The following is an 18,681-nucleotide window of genomic DNA, read 5'->3' as shown; positions in this document are numbered from 1 at the left end:
AATTAGAAGAAAATAAATTTATTTTTAGTCCATTTGCACCTCTAAATGTACATCTTAAGAACAATAGGCTTTAATTCTGACCCTAACCCTACCCCCATGCAAAATTTCGTGAGGATCGGACGATAATTGTGATATGCATAAAATACCTTCAAAACGTAGTGTTGGGGTGTGTAAAAATTTTAAAAATTTACAATTCAAAATTGTAAGTCAAATTGATAAAATCGCATGCGATAAAAAATATGACAAAAATTGAAAAAATCTACAAAAGATATTCACTTTTTTATTAGCATATTTTTTCCGCGTTTTTCTTAGATTTTATCGTTTTCTTCCAAGAGACCATTCCGAATTGCTGGGAATTGTGAAAATCGGCCCAGCGGTTCTTGATTTATAAGCAGACTAAATAAGATCAATTCTTTTACATATATATTGTACCTATTTTGCTATATATCCGATTTCTTGGCTATTAGCATCACTGTAATGGTCAGAAGTGATATCTTAATGTATTTGTGATTTGGCTGGGATTGAAATTATTGGTAGGTTTCTGCCCACTCCTAAACTCTAACTCCATGTAAATTTTCGCGTCGATTGGTTCATAATTGTGGCCTATAGAGCAACTGCAAAATCAGACATTTTTTCTGTTTTTGGTCCATTTCAAAGCCTAAATATCGTGCAATCATCTCCAAAAACAAAAGGGTTCTATTATGACCATAACCCCACCTCTATTTTTAATTTCGTGAGGATCGGTTCATCATTGCGACCTGTAGCTTGATTACAAATTAACATGGACAGACGGAAAGACGGACATACATAGCTAGATCGACTCAGCTCGGTGAGATAGGAAGATCCGTATGTACTTTCCTATGTGGGAAACAAATATTTCGAGGTGTTACATAATTTTTGGCCCAATCAAACTTATAATACCCCAACACATAGTGTTGTAGGGTATAAAAAGTGATCACAAATAATAGGTAAAAACTCCGAAAACTCAGTATTTAAGGAGTTATGGCCATTTTAAAGTTTTTATTAATTCACTCTTAAAAAAGTGATCTCAAATAATAGCTAACAAGTAAGCAAGCTATAAGTTCGGCCGGGCCGAACATTGAATACCCTCCATATTATGGTGGAGGGTATAAAAACGCCGAAAACTTAATATTTAAGAAGTTATGACCATTTGAAAGTTTTTATTAAAAAAGTGATCACAAATAATAGATAAAAACGCCGAAAACTCAATATTTAGGTAGTTATGGCCATTTCAAAGTTTTTATTAATACACTCTTAAAAAAAGTGATCACAAATAATAAATAAAAACGACTAAAAATCAATATTTAAGGAGTTATGGCCATTTTAAAGCTTTTACTGGTTCACTCTTAAAAAAGTGATCACAATTAATAGCTAAAAACGCCGAAAACTCAATATGTAACGAGTTATGGCCATTTTAAAGTTTTTATTAATTCACTCTTAAAGGAGTGACCACAAATTATCGCCGAAAACTCAATATTTAAGGAGTTATGGCTATTTTTACGTTTTTATTAATTCACTCTTAAAAAGTGATCACAAGTAATAGCTAAGAAAAGTCGAAAACTCTATATTTAAGGAGTTATGGCCATTTTAAAGTTTTTATTAATTCACTCTTAAAAAGTGATCACAATTAATAGCTAAAAAAGCCGAAAACTCAATATGTAACGAGTTATGGCCATTTTTAAGTTTTTATTAATTCACTCTTAAAGGAGTGATCACAAATTATAGCTAAAAACGCCGAAAACTCAATATTTGAGGGGTTATGGCCATTTTAAAGTTTTTATTAATTCATTCTTAAAAAAATTATCACAAATAATAGCTAAAAACGCCATCATCATAAATAAATTTCAATGAAAACGAAAATTTTTAAAGAAGTTTCTATAGAAGAGAAATATAGGCATTGAAGATGGAAAAGATCAGCCATCTCATATCTCCAGACATTTCATTTTTTACATTATCAGAGAATAAGAATGGAGCCTCTGGTTAAAATATTAAAGGTTGCGAGGAAAGACCAGATTCTTCGCTTCAATAAAACTATGTTGCATGCCAAGTATGTGTCAACAGATCCGGGAGGAAACGCATATTAAAGAAGGATGGCATTCTCCTTCAAGAACTTCAAGATTGCCTACTATATCGCAAGTGCTGTCTTCTTAAAGGGTAAAAGACAGAATAGGATTCGACGAGTTGGTTAACAAGAACAGCCATCCAAAAAAAAATACAAACTTTGAAAAAATCTTCGGGAAAATGTGGCAAATAAAACATAATAGGGGCTATAAAAACCAGACAATTATCTGCTAGTTGGTCTCTATTGTGAACATTAAAATATAGATTTGAAGCTCCTAAAATATATGTCTCAGTTATTAAAATACTAAATACATGGAGGTTTGTTTTGTATGGAGGTTATAGGAAAATGTAAATAATAAACTCTAAATACCAAATGTTAAGCAATTCCGTTAAAAATGTGGCTCAATCGTCATAATACCGAATTTCGGAAAATGTGGGCCATTTACAAACTTACCCTGTCAAGTGATAGCAGAGACATATGTGCAAAGTTTTAGCATTCTCGTTGTTCTCTTGTTCGAATGATAGCGTGGTTGTAACAGACGGACCTCGCTATATAGACTAAGACTTTTATACTGAGCAAGAATTTATGTACTTTGTAAGGTCTTTCGTGATTATTTCGAGGAGTTACAAATGCCTGCTAACAGTCCTATTTGGCATAGAGGTGGTCTTCAGAACCTCCATTATTCTTTCCTAAAACATATAAATTGTGTGTGTTGCAAATATTGACCCTACTTAATTTTTTTGCAAACCAGAATATAATATATTTCAAGATATCACTAAAAATGATATATAAATGATCTGAAGAAATAATATAAGATTTAAAATGTAAAAACAACATACATTCTATAAAAAATATCTAAACTTTATTTTACAACATTTACAATACACATACAAATCTCTTCTATACATTGTCTTTTTTCAACACAAAAATTTAAACTTAGGAACTAAACAATACCAAGTATTCAAATATCTGGACAATAAATTGCACTGTAAAACACAGAAAATAAAACACAAAACATCCACACACACAATGCAGTCTCAAAACAAAATAAATAATAGCAATGCCATGTTAAAAATGATTTACAAATTATCTGTATTTTCTGTCTATTTATTGAGTCTCCGTTTGGCAAAAATTTGATAAATTCCTATCGCCGCTGATGCTGTTCCAATGGCTCCAATTTGGAATGTCGACAATTTACCACCCCAAAGGTAGCCTTTTGGCAAATAACTTCCAGCATGGACAAAATCTAGGGATAAGCGGATCAATGTTAGAATTTCAATGCGATGTTTCTTTAACATTTTTTCCACGTCCGGATTATCTCTGTAAGAAAGAGAAATGAGAAATGAGAAATTGGTGAAATTTGTGATTATGATATTTTTAAACAGCGTACGAAAATAAACTTTACCAAACGTTTGCAATCGTTTTGTTCCGTATTTCTTGAAGTACGAAACGAAATAAAACCGATATTAAGATAACGGGACATGTTTTGTATTTTGTACTGTTTGCGTAGATGAGTGGAAACAAAAACAAAACTGAAATGTACTTTGCTGGATGACGCAACATAGGAAAAGAAACTGTACAAACGTTTCCCTGTACATTAACTCATTGCAAATAAAGTAAAAACTAATATTATTTTAAATTAATATCTTTTTGTTTATTTATTACGTCCATCATACAATGGAAACAGTGTAAAAACCAATATTTAGAATGACGACTCTAAAAGTATGAGTCATCATTTCGCGCAGCAAACGTTTCCGGGCGATTCGTTCGCAAACGATATGGCGTTGAAATGTTTGTGGTATTGTTTTGTTTGAAGTACAAAACGATTGGAAATAAATTTAAAGTTTGTGACTTCGTGTGAGCAGTACGTTATTAGTTTCGTTTGTTTTCGTTCGCTGTTTTTAAATACTTACTTTGTCTCCCTAATATTGTTTATTTTTTGTTGATTTAAACCAAAACTGCGTATATTTCTGCAAGCCCAATGTAATAAGTGAGAAAAAAAAATAGTTATGTGAGAAAAATTCAAACTGTCTTACCTCATTAAATTCAAATAGACACCCACAACCCAAAATATCGTATTGACATTATCCCAATAATCGGGATTTTTAATATCAACGATTTTGTGTTCTGATAACCAACAAATTTTCTCAACAGGATAATAGAGTAGATCAACGAAATTGGCTGCAACTCCTAGGACAGCCATAATGCTATCTGATTCCTAAGAGAAGAGAAGAGAAGAGTTGTATTACTTCTAATTTTAAAAACGAGGGATTAATGTTCACTTACTCCTTGTCCGAACCCATATTCCAAGGCATACTGTATCATGGGAATGTCATCTATTAAACGTAGTGTTGCTCTTGCTCCGGATATGCGTGAACTAGCAATTGCATAACGTTTAGCCAATTCTGGTTTACGATCACCATAATAGCCAGCTATTAATTTGGATCCGTAACAGAGGGCTTTCATTACCTAAAATTGGAAAAAATGAAAATATTATTTTTAAAAATGTGCTTAAATATTGAACATATTTTGTCCGTATGAAAACAGGGCAGATGCAAATTTGTTTATATATCAGTACCTAATCCTATACCAAATCTGTACTACGTAAAGAAAACTCTAAACGAAAATGTCTTCCCCTCATATATCAAAACGTTTAGCTGTTTGCGAAGCAAGAATGCTTAGGCCTACATAAATTGCAATTTCCGTTTGGTAGTGTAAATCCGCTTCGCAATTCCAATTTTTATACCATCCACCATAATGTGGCGAACATATTCTTGATCAACGCATTCTAAGTGATTAAGCGATGTCAATCTGTCTATTGCAATCGCAATATCTTTAAAACAAATTGATGTAAAAAAGGCACAATTTGTGCATATACATATATGTATTTTATTTACAATTCTGTATTTATAGTTTGTAATGGGACCTACTTCCTTTGACAATACATGGCACACGTTTTCTATCAGTATTTTCATGATAATTTAAAAACGGAAGTGTTGACACCAACGACTGTGGCAAAGGTCCTCGTTTTTTAGATTCCATATAGCGATATATCCCGAAATTCCCTATGCTGATTTATTCAAAATTTTAGAACTTTTTGTAAGCTTAAATTTCGAATTTCCAAAAACCCTTTGATACAACTATCCTGCACTCCATCAGTGATTCTCATTCAAAATTTAGAATTCTAGCTCATTCCGTTTTTCTAATACAAAGTATTCAGTTCTTAGTACATATTAGTACTTTTCAGACCCTTTTAGCACGAAACCCAGCCCTTTTACACGACTACGTACCAAGACTGGACCTCGTGCAAAATGTCAAGGTCCTAGCTTCAGCCGTTTTGTCTGGGCGTTCATTCTCAATCAGTTACTTATTTCAGTACAATTTTACATATTGGAAAATTAAGAATATATTACCTTGATAATCAATAATTTCGTGCGTTATTATATTTGCGCTACTGAATTTATTAAATGTAATTGAGAAAAACCATGACCATAAATATATTATTGTGAAATGCATCTTATACATTGATTCCATAACTATCTTTTATTATGGAATCAATAAATCGAAGTGTTCATGAGATGGCCATCGATTCTCTTTCCCACTGGGTATAGATAGGTCTAAGAGGGAGAGCAGCACGTGTTCTGCAATGGTCTAAGCCCAGAATATTCATTCAGGCTAGTAGCGTGTTTCAGGCAGCAATTTTCGCCAGATTTGCTAGCCTCCAGAACCAAGAAACTTGAGGGACCAGTGACTATATGACGATAGTACACTATTGAAAGCCGTTACTTTACCATTAAGTTTCCGGCGGTTTTGAAACATGGCAGGTCGTCACGTCTCGAAAGCAATGTAGTACACATTTTCTAATCAACGATCAAGTTTCTTATTATCCCTAGAAACATTTGTGAGGGTTGTTATACCACCACTCCCCACTTTCTATCTAATTTCAAGAATGAACACAATAGACCGAAAATTCTCCGAAAGGAGTGGTTGTCAAAGTGGGTAACTACGCATCCTTAAACCCAACTTTACTTTCCCTGCTAAACGCACATTGTCCACAGACAACAGACAATTGGCTTCATGGACCCACGTTTAACAGTGCTTCCCTTTTTCAAGAGAATTGTTTCAAATCTGGTACTTGAAACATGCAATAGGTTCACTTTAACTGCTTTCTCCAACCAACGGTAATACACTTCTTATAAAGCGACTCATCAGTTGGTTATTGGACAATAGATTTACATCTACCTTATTGTTTTTATTTCATTATCAACACAATTTCTTATCTAATGTTTACTGTAGTTGATGTCAGAATGTGTTTTCTTCTACTAAAATGTTGTTTACGTTGGCAAGATGATCGGCAACAATATAGCTTTTATACCCTACGTACCCTACCCACACCCAGGGTACAGGGAATTATGTCGAAAATGAAATTATACCAAAAGAAACTATGGGTCTAGTTCATTTTGATGATCTACATAGAATCACATTTTAAGTCGATTAACGCATGTCCGTCCGTCCATGTGTTCATGTATTTTTGTAAACAAAGTACAGGTTATTTAATTGGCCCATGGACGAACCCTTTTCATATTGTTAATAATCAGATCAAAGCTCCCATATATAGTGTCGTTCGATTTCATAACTATTGTCCAAGTACTTCAAATTACGAAAATCGGTTAAGATATAGTTATAGTTCCCATATATATGTTTCATCCGATTTGGTGTTTATGTTCCTCACATTCGTAATATGCACTTCACAATAATGATATTTAGCAACAGACCGTTTAAGATATAGCTATATCTCCCATATATATGTTTTATACGATTTGATGTTTAAGTCCCTCACATTCGAAATATGCACTCAACAACAATGATATATTGCACCAGATATCAAATACAGCTCAGAATTATCTCTGCCAAATTGAACGGTATCGGTTCAAATTTTGATATAGCTTCCATAAATATCTTCATCTGATATAGCTTCCATAAATATCTTCATCTGATTCCATAAATATCTTCATCTGATTTTACAGTTATTGTGCACCAAATATGTAACTTCTACCCAAATCCACATTTAACTGAATTTATCCTGGAAATAAATACAACAGCATTTATTAATACTCGGTTCCCATTTTATTATAATCCTCCTCGAATTCATATTATGCACTTTTTTGTATGGTTATTTGGTACGAGAGGTGCAAAAGCCTCCTTTTTTACTGGTTAATAATTAAATTAAAAAAAATCTAAAAAATTTGAATTTCATTGCTGAATTGTTTAAACAAAGGAAAACGGCATTAAATGGAGATTTTCCTAAAGTTGCCCTAAAATTATTCAATTTGTAGCCTTATCCTGCATTTTTTTAGTGTCACCATTTGTGAAGGGCATCCACAAAGTCGACACACCTCCATGATCAATTGTAAAAACACATACAAAACTGCGATACAAGCGTGTATTTCACGTAATACCATTTATTGTCATTGGCCTGTCAGCGAAGCATGTTATTTTTATCTTCGATTGTTGTTCTAAACGTCAATAGACAGTTATGACATTTTACTATTAACAAACATTTCTAGACTATTGGTAGATATGAAGATGGTTAATTGATGTTTCATATTTTTTAATCTGATAATAACATTTTTCAAATGAGGGTAGGTGAGGTTGGCATGTATATTACGTTTCTTCCCTTCCAAAAAAAATAATTTAAACTGATGAAAGATTACACGCAAGTGATTTCTCTGATTGATTTGAAATGATTTGCCATCACAAAAATCTTTTAAACAATTAAAAATTTCTCTGGTCATTAAATCTGCTATTGGATCTGATTGGAAAAATGTATGTATTGTATACCTGTATGTAAAATTGTTAATTCAATCAGAAAAGAATAGATTATAATTTTACATAAACGTTTACACGGCAAATTAAAAAAATACATAAATAGTTTATTTTTTATTTTCGCAAAAACACAATCTTAGGTATATTTTATGTACTTGATCTCTTCCTAATGTAGTTGACGAAACTTAATAACAAATTAATTATAATTAATAAATCAATTATATATCGTTTAAATTGTAATTTGTATACCCACTGTCACAAAATGTCTTTAAATTCGAAACAGACAATGTCGTCATTTATTCCAAAACAACGCATTAGATAATCCATTGTTTAAATGCTTCACTTAGGTCGACAACAACAACACATTTGCGATGTCAATACAAGCCCACGAAATTCTTTCAATTATTCAATAAATAATTAAATCGCGTGACTAGCAGCAATTGTCGCCTGTGTTGAATAAAATAACGAGTTGATATGTCCAATAATCGAAAGTGTTTGTTATCCAAAACCGTAATCGGAATATTTCTAGTGTTCTTGGTGTAAATTTGAGATTACTTAATTAATTTACTATTTCGTAGCCTATAACACTAAATAAACTCTACATTTAAAACCTATTTAAAACAAGTAAGCAAAGGCTACAGTCGAGCGGGGCCGACCGTTGAATACCCTCCAACACTATAATAAATGATACAGTTTATATAGGCGAGATACTCGAAAGAATTCCACAGCATATTGTGACAAATAATAAAAGAAAACCATCAGGTTTCATTCTCTAATTTTCGAATAAAAGCAACTTAAACTAACTTGCTCATTTCCAATTTATTGGTAAATGGTCTTCCTAGATCTGGAACCAATATTTCCCAAAGACCTATAATATCTTAGAAATGGCAAAAGATTAACATATATTATTGGTTTTTGACTGAAACGCATCTACATGAGATACAGACATTTGACTATATTCTTAAGCGAAATCAGAGTTAACGAAATAGTCAGAAGTGCGTCTTTCCTGTATTTGCGAATTCTCCAAAATGTCACTGGAATGGACATTTTCGTATTTTGTCTACAAAAGTTGGCAAACTCCTTTACACATTGAATATTTTTGGATGGCCATCCAAAACTGCTTGGCTTTTGCAATGTCCGGTAACCCCCATTCAAAGGATCGGGCGATAATTACGACCAGCTGATAATTTTGCAGTTTTTTTGGTCCATTTCAACCCCTAAATATACGGCGATCATCTCCAAAAAGAGTAGTCTATTCTGACCCTCATCTTATCCCCATGCAAAATTTCGTAAGGATCGGGCTATGAATGCGATCTATATATGATATCCTGATATCCTAACTACTTAGTTTTGTTAGCTGTAGAAGTATTGCCAAATGTTTCATTCAAAATGAAAATATGGCAAATATATGACAAAATTGAAAAAATATGAAAAATGTTACAAAATCACTATTTTAATCATTAGAGGGATATTTTTATGCGATTTTTTAGACGTTTTTTCTTTCCTGTCAAGAGGCCATTCTGAATTAATGAGAACTGTCGAAATCAGTTCAGCCGTTCTCGACATATATGAGATCTTTCAAGCATATCTTTTTTGATAGACATATATATCGCACATATTTTGCTATATATCGGATTTGATGGATGTTAACATCAATGTAAAGTTCAGAAGTAACCTTGTCATGGCTTTGTGATTTCGCCGGGATTTAAAATATTCGCGGTTTAATGAAAATTTTTGAATTTTTTTAACAAAAAAGATATGGTCTATTTTACCCGCTAAATATTATCCGATGACCACCCAAATTGGTAGGCTTCCTCCCGCCCTAAACTCTAGCTACATGCGAAATTCCGCGTCGATTGGTCTATAATTGCGACCTGTATAGCTACTGCAAAATCCGACATTTTTTCAGTATTTGGTCCATTTCAACCACTAAATATAATGCCATCATCTTCAAAAGAAATAGGGTTCTATTCTGACCTTAACCCCACCTCCATTCTAAATTTCGTGAAGATCGGGCCATAATTGCGACCTGTAGAGTGATTACAAATTAACTTGGACAGACGGACATACATAGCTAGATCGACTCAGCTCGGCGAGCTAGGAAGATCCATATATACTTTCCTATATGGGAAACCAATATTTCGAGGTGTTACATAAATTCTGGCCCAATCAAACTTATAATACCCCCAACACATAGTGTTGTAGGGTATAAATATAACATAAATAATAATATAAAAATAATAAAACCAGTAAGGACAGGACAAAAAAACCGGTGGGCCACAGGTTTAAATATGAAACACATGGGAGCTATATTTACATCAATTTGGGCCAAACTACTCAGATATTTTTTCTAAACCGAACTTTATCCTTTGATTCAGAATTCAAATTAATTGGACAAAAGTAGCATGGTTGGTGCATTATTTACATTAAATTAAAAGGAAATATATACATATTGTAGATATTGTATGTAAGCCTCAAATGATCTCCAAAACATTTTTTAAACCCAACAACATAATGTGTTGGGTATTATAAGTTTGATTGGGCCAAAAATTATGTAACACATCAAAATATTAGTTTCCCACATAGGAAAGTATATATGGATCATCATATCTCGCCGAGCTGAATCGATCTAGCTCTGTCCAATCGACGTGGAACTTAGCAATCCAATTTGGATGGTCATCGGGTAATATTTAGTGGGAGAAACAGACCATAACATTTGTGTTAAATAAAAGTCAAATTTTGCATTAAACCGCGAATATTTTCAATCCCGGCGAAATCACAAACAGACGAACAGGCCAATTCTGACCGTTACATAAATGCCGATAGTAAATATATCGGATATATATAGCGAAATATATACAATATGTATATACAAAGGAAGGGGATGTTAGCTAGAATGCTTATATCTCAAAAATTTGGCAATTCAGAATACCCTCTTGTCATAAAATAATAAATTCTAAAAAATCGGATAAATAGATGAAAAATAATGATGTTAATATATAGATTTTGTAGTATTTTGTGACATTTTTTCATATTTTTTATCGCATGTGATTTTTTCATTTTGACTTATAATATTGAAGTGTATATTTTGTAATATTTTTTCACCTTGTTTGTTTTATTGTGTACAGATTGCAATTAACCTCCGATCCTCAAGAAAATTTTCACAACCAATGATTGGAAGACACATAAATTGCGACTCGCGCATTAAAGCTATTAACCAATATAGCCATGAAATTGAATGATTGAATGGTTAGGATTATATTTTTGAGAGCAAAATCCAGACATTTCATTCATTCTTCGCGCTTTTTAACTCATTTTAAAAATGAGGAAAAATATAAAAAAAGTGAAAACAATAAATTTGAATGAGTCTGACAGGAAGCGGGCATAGCCTCAGAGCTGTATTTTTGTAGTTTTACGAGGCTGTTCTACCTCCTTATTGTACCATGACAGTGGGTAGAATGGACCACTACTTTTGTGTAAAAAATACCAAATGAACCAAAAACAGAAAAAATTTTCTGATCACACAATTGAAGACAATCGACACGCCTGAGAAGAGAGTTAAGGACAGCGAAGAAGTCTAGCATTTTGGAGTACCATTGAATTATATTTAGCTGTAAAATGAACCACAACAACTAAGAGAACGATGGAGTGCGTAAATATTGGGCAAATGTTCCTGGTAAAAGTGCAAAGGGTAATATCTAGGCAGTGCTCCATGACATAATTTTAAAAGCGAAATCCTTCAAAATGGATTTGGACATAAGAGGGCTTCTAACATATTGTAATGTTGTAGGGTATCACATGGTCTGCCCCACACGACTATAGTATTTGCTTACTTGTTTCCCAATATAATTGTTATGGAATGAAATCGGATGAAATACATGTATGGAAGATATAGCTTTTTTAACGGACTTCCTTCTATTTGGGCTTATATACACATTTGATGCAGTATCTAAATCTAACCAGGTTATTCTACCTTAAATTTCTAAAATGATTCTGCTCTACACTACTATTTGCAGAACTTTTAAATTTTGTGTCGCACCAAAGATAACATTGCACTGTTTGCTCGTCATTCTGTCCATTAAAAATCAAATCATAATCAAACTTCAGGACACAATTTATTGAATAGACCGTTCACATGCCTCACTTTCCCATCCCTGTAGGGACCGCGTACACATCATAATGCAAATTGAGAGGGAAATTGAAAACAAGCTTTAGAATCTACTTCATCGGCTAGTTTGTAAAACAACATATTTTAATCATTTAAAAATAACATTATTTGAGATTGTTTAAATTCAAGATACAGTAAACAGAATAAAAGTCTCTTTATGTGAGATATGTGATAATTTTTTTAAAATGTTCAAATGTGCACCATATACCACATAAAGTGGACCAAAGTATTCTTTTCATCCAATACTCATTAAAATATTGGCAAAATTTAAAGAAAATCGAGCATTTTTTCCAATTTAATTTTAGGTGCCAGAAGGAGTGCTCCGTTATATCTATTCATTATATTAGATCTTTCGTTAATAAACATATTGGTATATATAAAATTTCATGAGACTTTTGGTTATTAAAAATTTTGAACCCCTTGGGGGGGGGATACCAGCAGAAATGGTCCGATATATCGTCACACAAGTTCTTGGAATTGCGTGACAAATGTTAGTCTTTTATTCGTTCGAAACATATAAGGAATATTTGCCGACACTAGTCGAAAAAGCAAATTCAACCGGTTACAACATATAGAATTGTAGCCACAATCATTTCTTTAAAGATTTCTAGAGTTGCGATGACAAGGTACCACCAAGCCTTCAATAGTTGCAAAGGTAACAAAAAATTCTCTTTGGGATATCTAATACAAAGAATTGCGTGAATCTGACTCACTTAGCTTGAGTAATGTTGTGCCATCCGCCATAAGGCTACAGAAAGCCAAATCGTGCCTCAACGAAATAACGGTTTTTGGACCAAATCCGTTTCAAAACATTTGGCGTCGATCTAGGGATGTCCGAACGTCTATCTGGCTAGTTGTGTGCACGATGGGACTATCCGATTTGATCTAAACTTGATACATCGTAATATTGTTATCAAACTTAGATCGAGTTCGGAGATACGTTATATCGGTCCACTACACTATCGGACATCCGATTCTCTTCAAGCTTAAAACACGCTTATATTTCCACCAACATAAGATCTAATGTGGAGATGTGATAAATTGGTCCATTCCTCCCCTATAAAGGGTCAACATTTTGAATAATCATAACGCTTGTCAAAATATATTTTAATAAACTGACATAGACTAAGGGTATATATTTGTCGGCAAAACCGGTAGATGCTTTTTAACTTATTTTCTTTACAAAATCAACAGTTTGAAGTTTTTCCTTTTATTACTGAAGATGACGAATTCAAGGTCCAAACTTCACGCAAACTAGTGAATTTGGTTAGTAGTTCATGTTCGCTTTGTTGTTTTGGTCATAAACACAATCAACGTACTCCCTCGTCACACATAACAATATCTCAACAATGCCAGACTATAATCAGCAAGACTGCATTACAATCTCCGTTTTTTAAATACTACCCAAAGCAAAAAACAACAACAGCAATAACAAAACAGACCACTTTATTCAAAAGAAAACCTGTTGGGTTTGGAGATGTGACATTCACAGTCGGCAAGTCAGTCAATATTGAGGAATGGGAAAAAGTTTAGACTAGTTTAACAACTTCCACAGCTACATAACAGAAGAGGGTTGGTTGGTTATGTTGGCATTCCGGAAAGCTGACGACAATGCCAACAATGCAGTTACTTGACTCTGATCACCTGCTATAAACACTGTTGCGCTGTAAACTTTTTTACATGTAAACAAACATCGAAAGTACAATTCAATTCCAATAAATGGCCAACTACAGACCGACCGACTCTTCTTCGATTCCAACAAGCTTTGCAATTATTTTACGGAATCAATTAAATCTAATTGATTTGTATGTTTGTTGGCAATAGCAACGAGCAAACGACCGACGAAAGGTGAATGGCGGCAATCAAACGACAATCGAAAGTGAATTAACTGTTGTTTGGTTGTGGGATGGAACTGTGTGAGGTGGTAACAACAGATCAACCCATAATCGTTCGTTGTACATAGGTAGATTAGTTTTTAATTATCTTCTTTACCTTATCGCGACCGCCATAGGTATCGATAATATCACAGAATTCGTTTAAATATTTATCGTATGGCATATTTCTCCTGGGATATGTTTTCTATTACAGGTATATAGTTCGTATCACTGTTAATACTTCCGAAAATATTGAGCCAATATCGTGTCTAAGATTCCGTTTTCCGGCAAAAACACACTAACCGCTATGAATTCAATCAACAAACTAAAAATTTACGCAAACAGCTGTGTTGGATTGGTTGTAAAATTACGTAGCATAACACTTGCAGGGTTGAAACATTGTTAGTTTTTCTTTTTTACACTGAAAAAATTGATCCCATCTAACAACCATGGTACAATAAAATCAAGGTAGGACATAACTACCATATGATTTTAATTTTTTTTATTTCCTTGGCCTAACATGTCACATTTATTTGTTTATGTGTTTTATTTTCAATAATAAAAAATTGTTCAGAAAATATTCAAATTCGGGTGATTTCAAAATTCTTATTGCAACGTATACATTGACAACATTTACAGTTTTGCAGCAAAATAAACCTTAAGAGATATATAGAACATGATTTTAAAAATAAATGTTGACCTTTCATTCAGTTTTCGTGGTTTTCAATTATACATTCAAATCAAAGCAACAAGTTGTATGGTTTTTTTTTATTGTTTTGATAGTAATTCTGACATTACAAGCCAAACAGTTAGACCTCTATGCTTGCAATTTTTTCCAAGTTAGCCTACCTAAAGGTGAGGGTACATAAGCCGCTTGGCATCATGGCTAGGCATATTAATGTCAAATTATAAAGGGAAATTCAAATTCGAGTGCGGCTCTGACATCCCTTTATGTTGTGTCACGAAATATGCCATGCGAAGACTTCAAGCTGTTTATGTACTTTCACCTTAAGTTTGCTCTAAAAATATATAATTGTGATTTGCAATTACAGTTGTGTAACAAGTAATAGTTTAATCGTCAAATTAGTTGTGTTCCAGTACTTTTTTAGTAGTAAAACTAGCAGAAGAGAGAACAGTTCGAAATGTCGTTCTCATTTAGGTGTTCTCAAAAAATAAGGAGACGGAAAATTAGCAGAAATGTCATAAAATGTCAAAATTCAAAATTCCAAAAGTAAACAGTCTAAATCGGACTGGTGAAACCTTACTGAAATGGACGCCAAAATTTAAAAAATGAATATTGAAGACGATAAGTTAAAATTAATAATCTATAATAATAATTAATAATCTGATTCCTCATTCAGGCAGCCCTCTTCACTCCTGGAATCATCCAAAAGTGAATACATCAGTTGCTCCATATTTTCTCTTTTTGTTTTTTACACGACAAATATTAGTTTTTTTCAGTTTTTAAGTTTATCTTTTTTCTTTACATTTGTTGTCACGCCCGAACATTGAAATGTATCAATACATTTTTCAATCTTGTTAGCTCTGCCAATTAAATGTCAAATTTACAATTTCGGCCAAATTCATGTAGCTAAAACAAGCAGAAATGTGCACCACTCAACGCCATTTTTTTCTTCTTTTTGGAGTACGGGAACGCGTTGTAGCAGAATTAGCAGTAATTAGTACAAATTTGTAGGTTCTGGAACACAACTATTATTGCCAATTGTAGTCTTCTTGTCCGAACTTACACAGTATTCGAGTTTTTGGCCTAAAAACCATGTATTCCGAAGTATACCGCCCAAATTGTGGATTAATCGTATTGGACCGAAAACAAACTGACGTGTATGTGACATGTATTTAACCAACACATAAATATTAGGTGTGTCTGGTTACTTTTCCTGCAGGAATTGTCCGGCAACATATTTCTGAGAGAGTAAGATAGTTTTATTCTCTTTTGTAAGAAAAAGCGAAAAGTAAACAGACGGTATTTCTACAGAAGCTTGCAACTAGTCAGCTGTTTTGTCAAAACAAACCAATTTGTCCCCCATTAAAAGAATTAAAAGAAAGGAAGCACCACCAATTTTACAAGTTTTATAAATAAAAAGGAAATTAGCAATAAAATATGAATATAATAGAAAGATAGATTCGGAATCCTTTAAACGTGTTGCTAATGGCGTTTGTCTAAAATTGTTGGAAATAGTCTTTTATTTTCTTATTACATGTTAATATTTAGATTTTTCATATTTTGTAAAGTTGTTCTACAAAAACAATTAAGCTGAGAATACATAAAGCGCTTATTTGGCTGGCTTAGGGCTGGAAATACATAAAGCGCATATTTGGCTGGCTTAAGTCATCGGCTGGCTTCTTCGTAAATGAACAAAGGAATTTTAGGTTGACCTAGTTCGATTTTGGCCCTAGGCTCCTTTGTTTATTTCCGAAGAAGCCAGCCGATGACTTAAGCCAGCCAAATATGCGCTTTATGTATTTCCAGCCTTAAGTCATCGGCTGGCTTCTTCGTAGATGAACAAAGGAGTTTTAGGTTGACGTAGTTCGATTTAGGCCCTAGGCTCCTTTGTTCATTTCCGAAGAAGCCAGCCAATGACTTAAGCCAGACGCATAAGCGCTTTAGGTAGGATGATAAGCATTTTTAACAATCTTTAAAAATTTGAATAAATTTTTATTCAAAAATTCAACTTCGAAATTGGTTTGACTACTCATTGTTCCAGCAGCTGTGTCGATGCGACTACCTGTATTCTTCTACCATGCTATGGAATTATAAATAAATATTTTGACAATAAGATGTTGAAAATTTTGTTAACTGATTTTGAAAAACTGATTGAATTATTTTACCTTCTTAATTCTACCATGCGTGTATCATGCTGCTATATGGATTCTAAAGCAAAGCTAAATCTTACGCTGACAATTTCTTGCAATTAAATTTACGCCGATTCGATTGAAAATTAATGTTTTCAATCTTTTACCAATATTGTAGCAAAATAAGCCGATATATTTTCGATCTTCATACTTGTCCTAGCTGCCGCAAAATGATGGTTTGAAGCAAAATTCATGGCAGAAGAATACAGGTTGATGCAACAACGCTTGGGAGCATTGATATGTCAAAAAAATTCAAATGTGTTTTCAAATATAAGTAGATCTTCATATGTTTTCTTATACTACGTCATTCTTAGGCTATTATAATTCGCGTTTTTCAACAATTTTTACAAATTTAAATACATTTTCAATTCCAAAATTGGTTTGACAGTTCATTGTCCCAACAGCTGTGTCGATGCGTCTACCTATTACTTCTACCATGGCAAAATTCAACCATTCCATAATCAAGTTTTACATGCCTTAAGGTGGCGACATGTAAAATACTTTTTTTGACTGGCTAAGTTATCGGCTGGCTTCTTCATAAAAGAGAAAGTGAGTTTAAGGTTTACTTTGTTCAATTTCAGTCCATAATGTATTCTTGCTCACCCTACACTTCTTTGTTCGTTTACGATGAACCCAGCCGATGTCTTAAGCCAGTAAAAAGCTCTTAAGGTGAGAATACATGAAACGCTTTTTGGCTGACTTAAGTTATCTGCTGATTCTATATAAAAGAACAAAGAAGCGTAGGGTTAACAAGTATAAATTATGGGCCGAAATTGAATTAAGTGAGCCTTGAGCTTCTTTTTCTTTTCGAAGAAGCCAGCAGATGACTTAAGCCAATCAAAAAAGCGTTTTATGTATTATGGCCTTTGACGTGACTAAAATTGGCAAATATCAGAAGGCACCATTATATAGGGGATATACGAAGATGTTGACCTGTATTGGTAAAGGTGGGGGTACATAAGAAGGTTGGCATCATGGCTAGGCATATAAATGTCAGATTATAAAGGGGGACGACGGCAGAATATGAGTGCGGCTCTAGCATTTCTTTATGATATACCATTTATGTACTCTCACCTTAATATTATATCAAAGCAAATGGTAACCATTACGGACTCAAATACCAAACATGATACAATTCCATAGAAAAATATGGCAAATCATTAAAATGCTAAATATTGTCAGATACAGTTATATCGGGACTATATGAAAACGTGAATCTGAATATCTGCAAGAGAAGGGAGTACCTATTGCGTGCTCCAAATACCAATTTTGAGTTCCGTTGAAAAATGTTGCCACTATCATCAAAATACCGAATTTCTAGATGTCTAGTTATATGGAGACTATACCGAAATTGGAACTATATTGACAGTGCTCTGCAACGATATTTTTACTTACTGGGAACTCAAACTGTCAAATTACAGCCAATCAATACCAAAAATTCTACTATCCCTAAAAGGCATCCATGTTAAAATTAATGCATCATATGTTTACATTTTTTTCAAAATTATCTATGCGGTGAAATTTGACAAGGTAAATTATAGAAAATGCAAAGATGGAAATGCTTATTTGAAATGACTTTACCTTCTTAATTTTACCATGAATACATCTCAATAAAATCGAACCTATCAACCTCCTTGATTTCTTTCAGAAACTAGAGTAAGTGGACATGGCTATATTATCATAACATTTTGTGTTGATAAAAAATATAATCTTTTGAGGTCTAAAATGGATATTTTCAGGTGTTACGAACGGAATGATAAATTCCTTCGTACTATGGTGGAGGGTATAAACATTTATAATCTGGCAACATCAGCAATATCTAAAAGTGCCAAATTTAAACATCTCTGTGGACATAC

The 18,681-nt window shown here is 33.2% G+C and overlaps 1 protein-coding gene across 2 annotated transcripts; it reads right to left on the bottom strand.

Annotated features, from left to right (window-relative positions):
• Positions 1-2,923: 2,923 nt before the first annotated feature.
• LOC101893133 (peroxisomal membrane protein 11C) lies at positions 2,924-14,280 on the bottom strand. Of its 2 annotated transcripts, none has more exons than XM_005180370.4 (5): positions 14,070-14,280; positions 4,370-4,552; positions 4,120-4,301; positions 3,997-4,053; positions 2,924-3,403 (listed from the first exon to the last, which is right to left on the bottom strand). In XM_005180370.4, exons 1-5 carry the CDS (start codon positions 14,133-14,135, stop codon positions 3,187-3,189), a joined length of 705 nt encoding a protein of 234 aa, XP_005180427.1. In that variant the 5' UTR covers positions 14,136-14,280; the 3' UTR covers positions 2,924-3,186. The 2 variants fall into 2 exon arrangements, with proteins under 2 accessions (XP_005180427.1, XP_058983100.1); XM_059127117.1 differs by lacking the exon at positions 14,070-14,280 and adding an exon at positions 13,722-13,863.
• Positions 14,281-18,681: the final 4,401 nt, after the last annotated feature.

This window comes from Musca domestica, unplaced genomic scaffold, assembly GCF_030504385.1.
Source record: "Musca domestica strain aabys unplaced genomic scaffold, Musca_domestica.polishedcontigs.V.1.1 42, whole genome shotgun sequence".
Taxonomy (NCBI): Eukaryota; Metazoa; Arthropoda; class Insecta; order Diptera; family Muscidae; genus Musca; species Musca domestica.
This window is presented reverse-complemented; position numbering and strand designations above follow the sequence as displayed.

Excerpts from the sequence above, each read along its gene's own strand:
- LOC101893133 (XM_005180370.4), bottom strand. The coding sequence starts at position 14,135 with ATGCCATACGATAAATATTTAAACGAATTCTGTGATATTATCGATACC. Across the intron at positions 4,553-14,069 it reads CCTATGGCGGTCGCGATAAG|GTAATGAAAGCCCTCTGTTA; the intron begins GTAAAGAAGATA and ends TTCCAATTTTAG. Across the intron at positions 4,054-4,119 it reads GTCTATTTGAATTTAATGAG|AAATATACGCAGTTTTGGTT; the intron begins GTAAGACAGTTT and ends TTGGGCTTGCAG.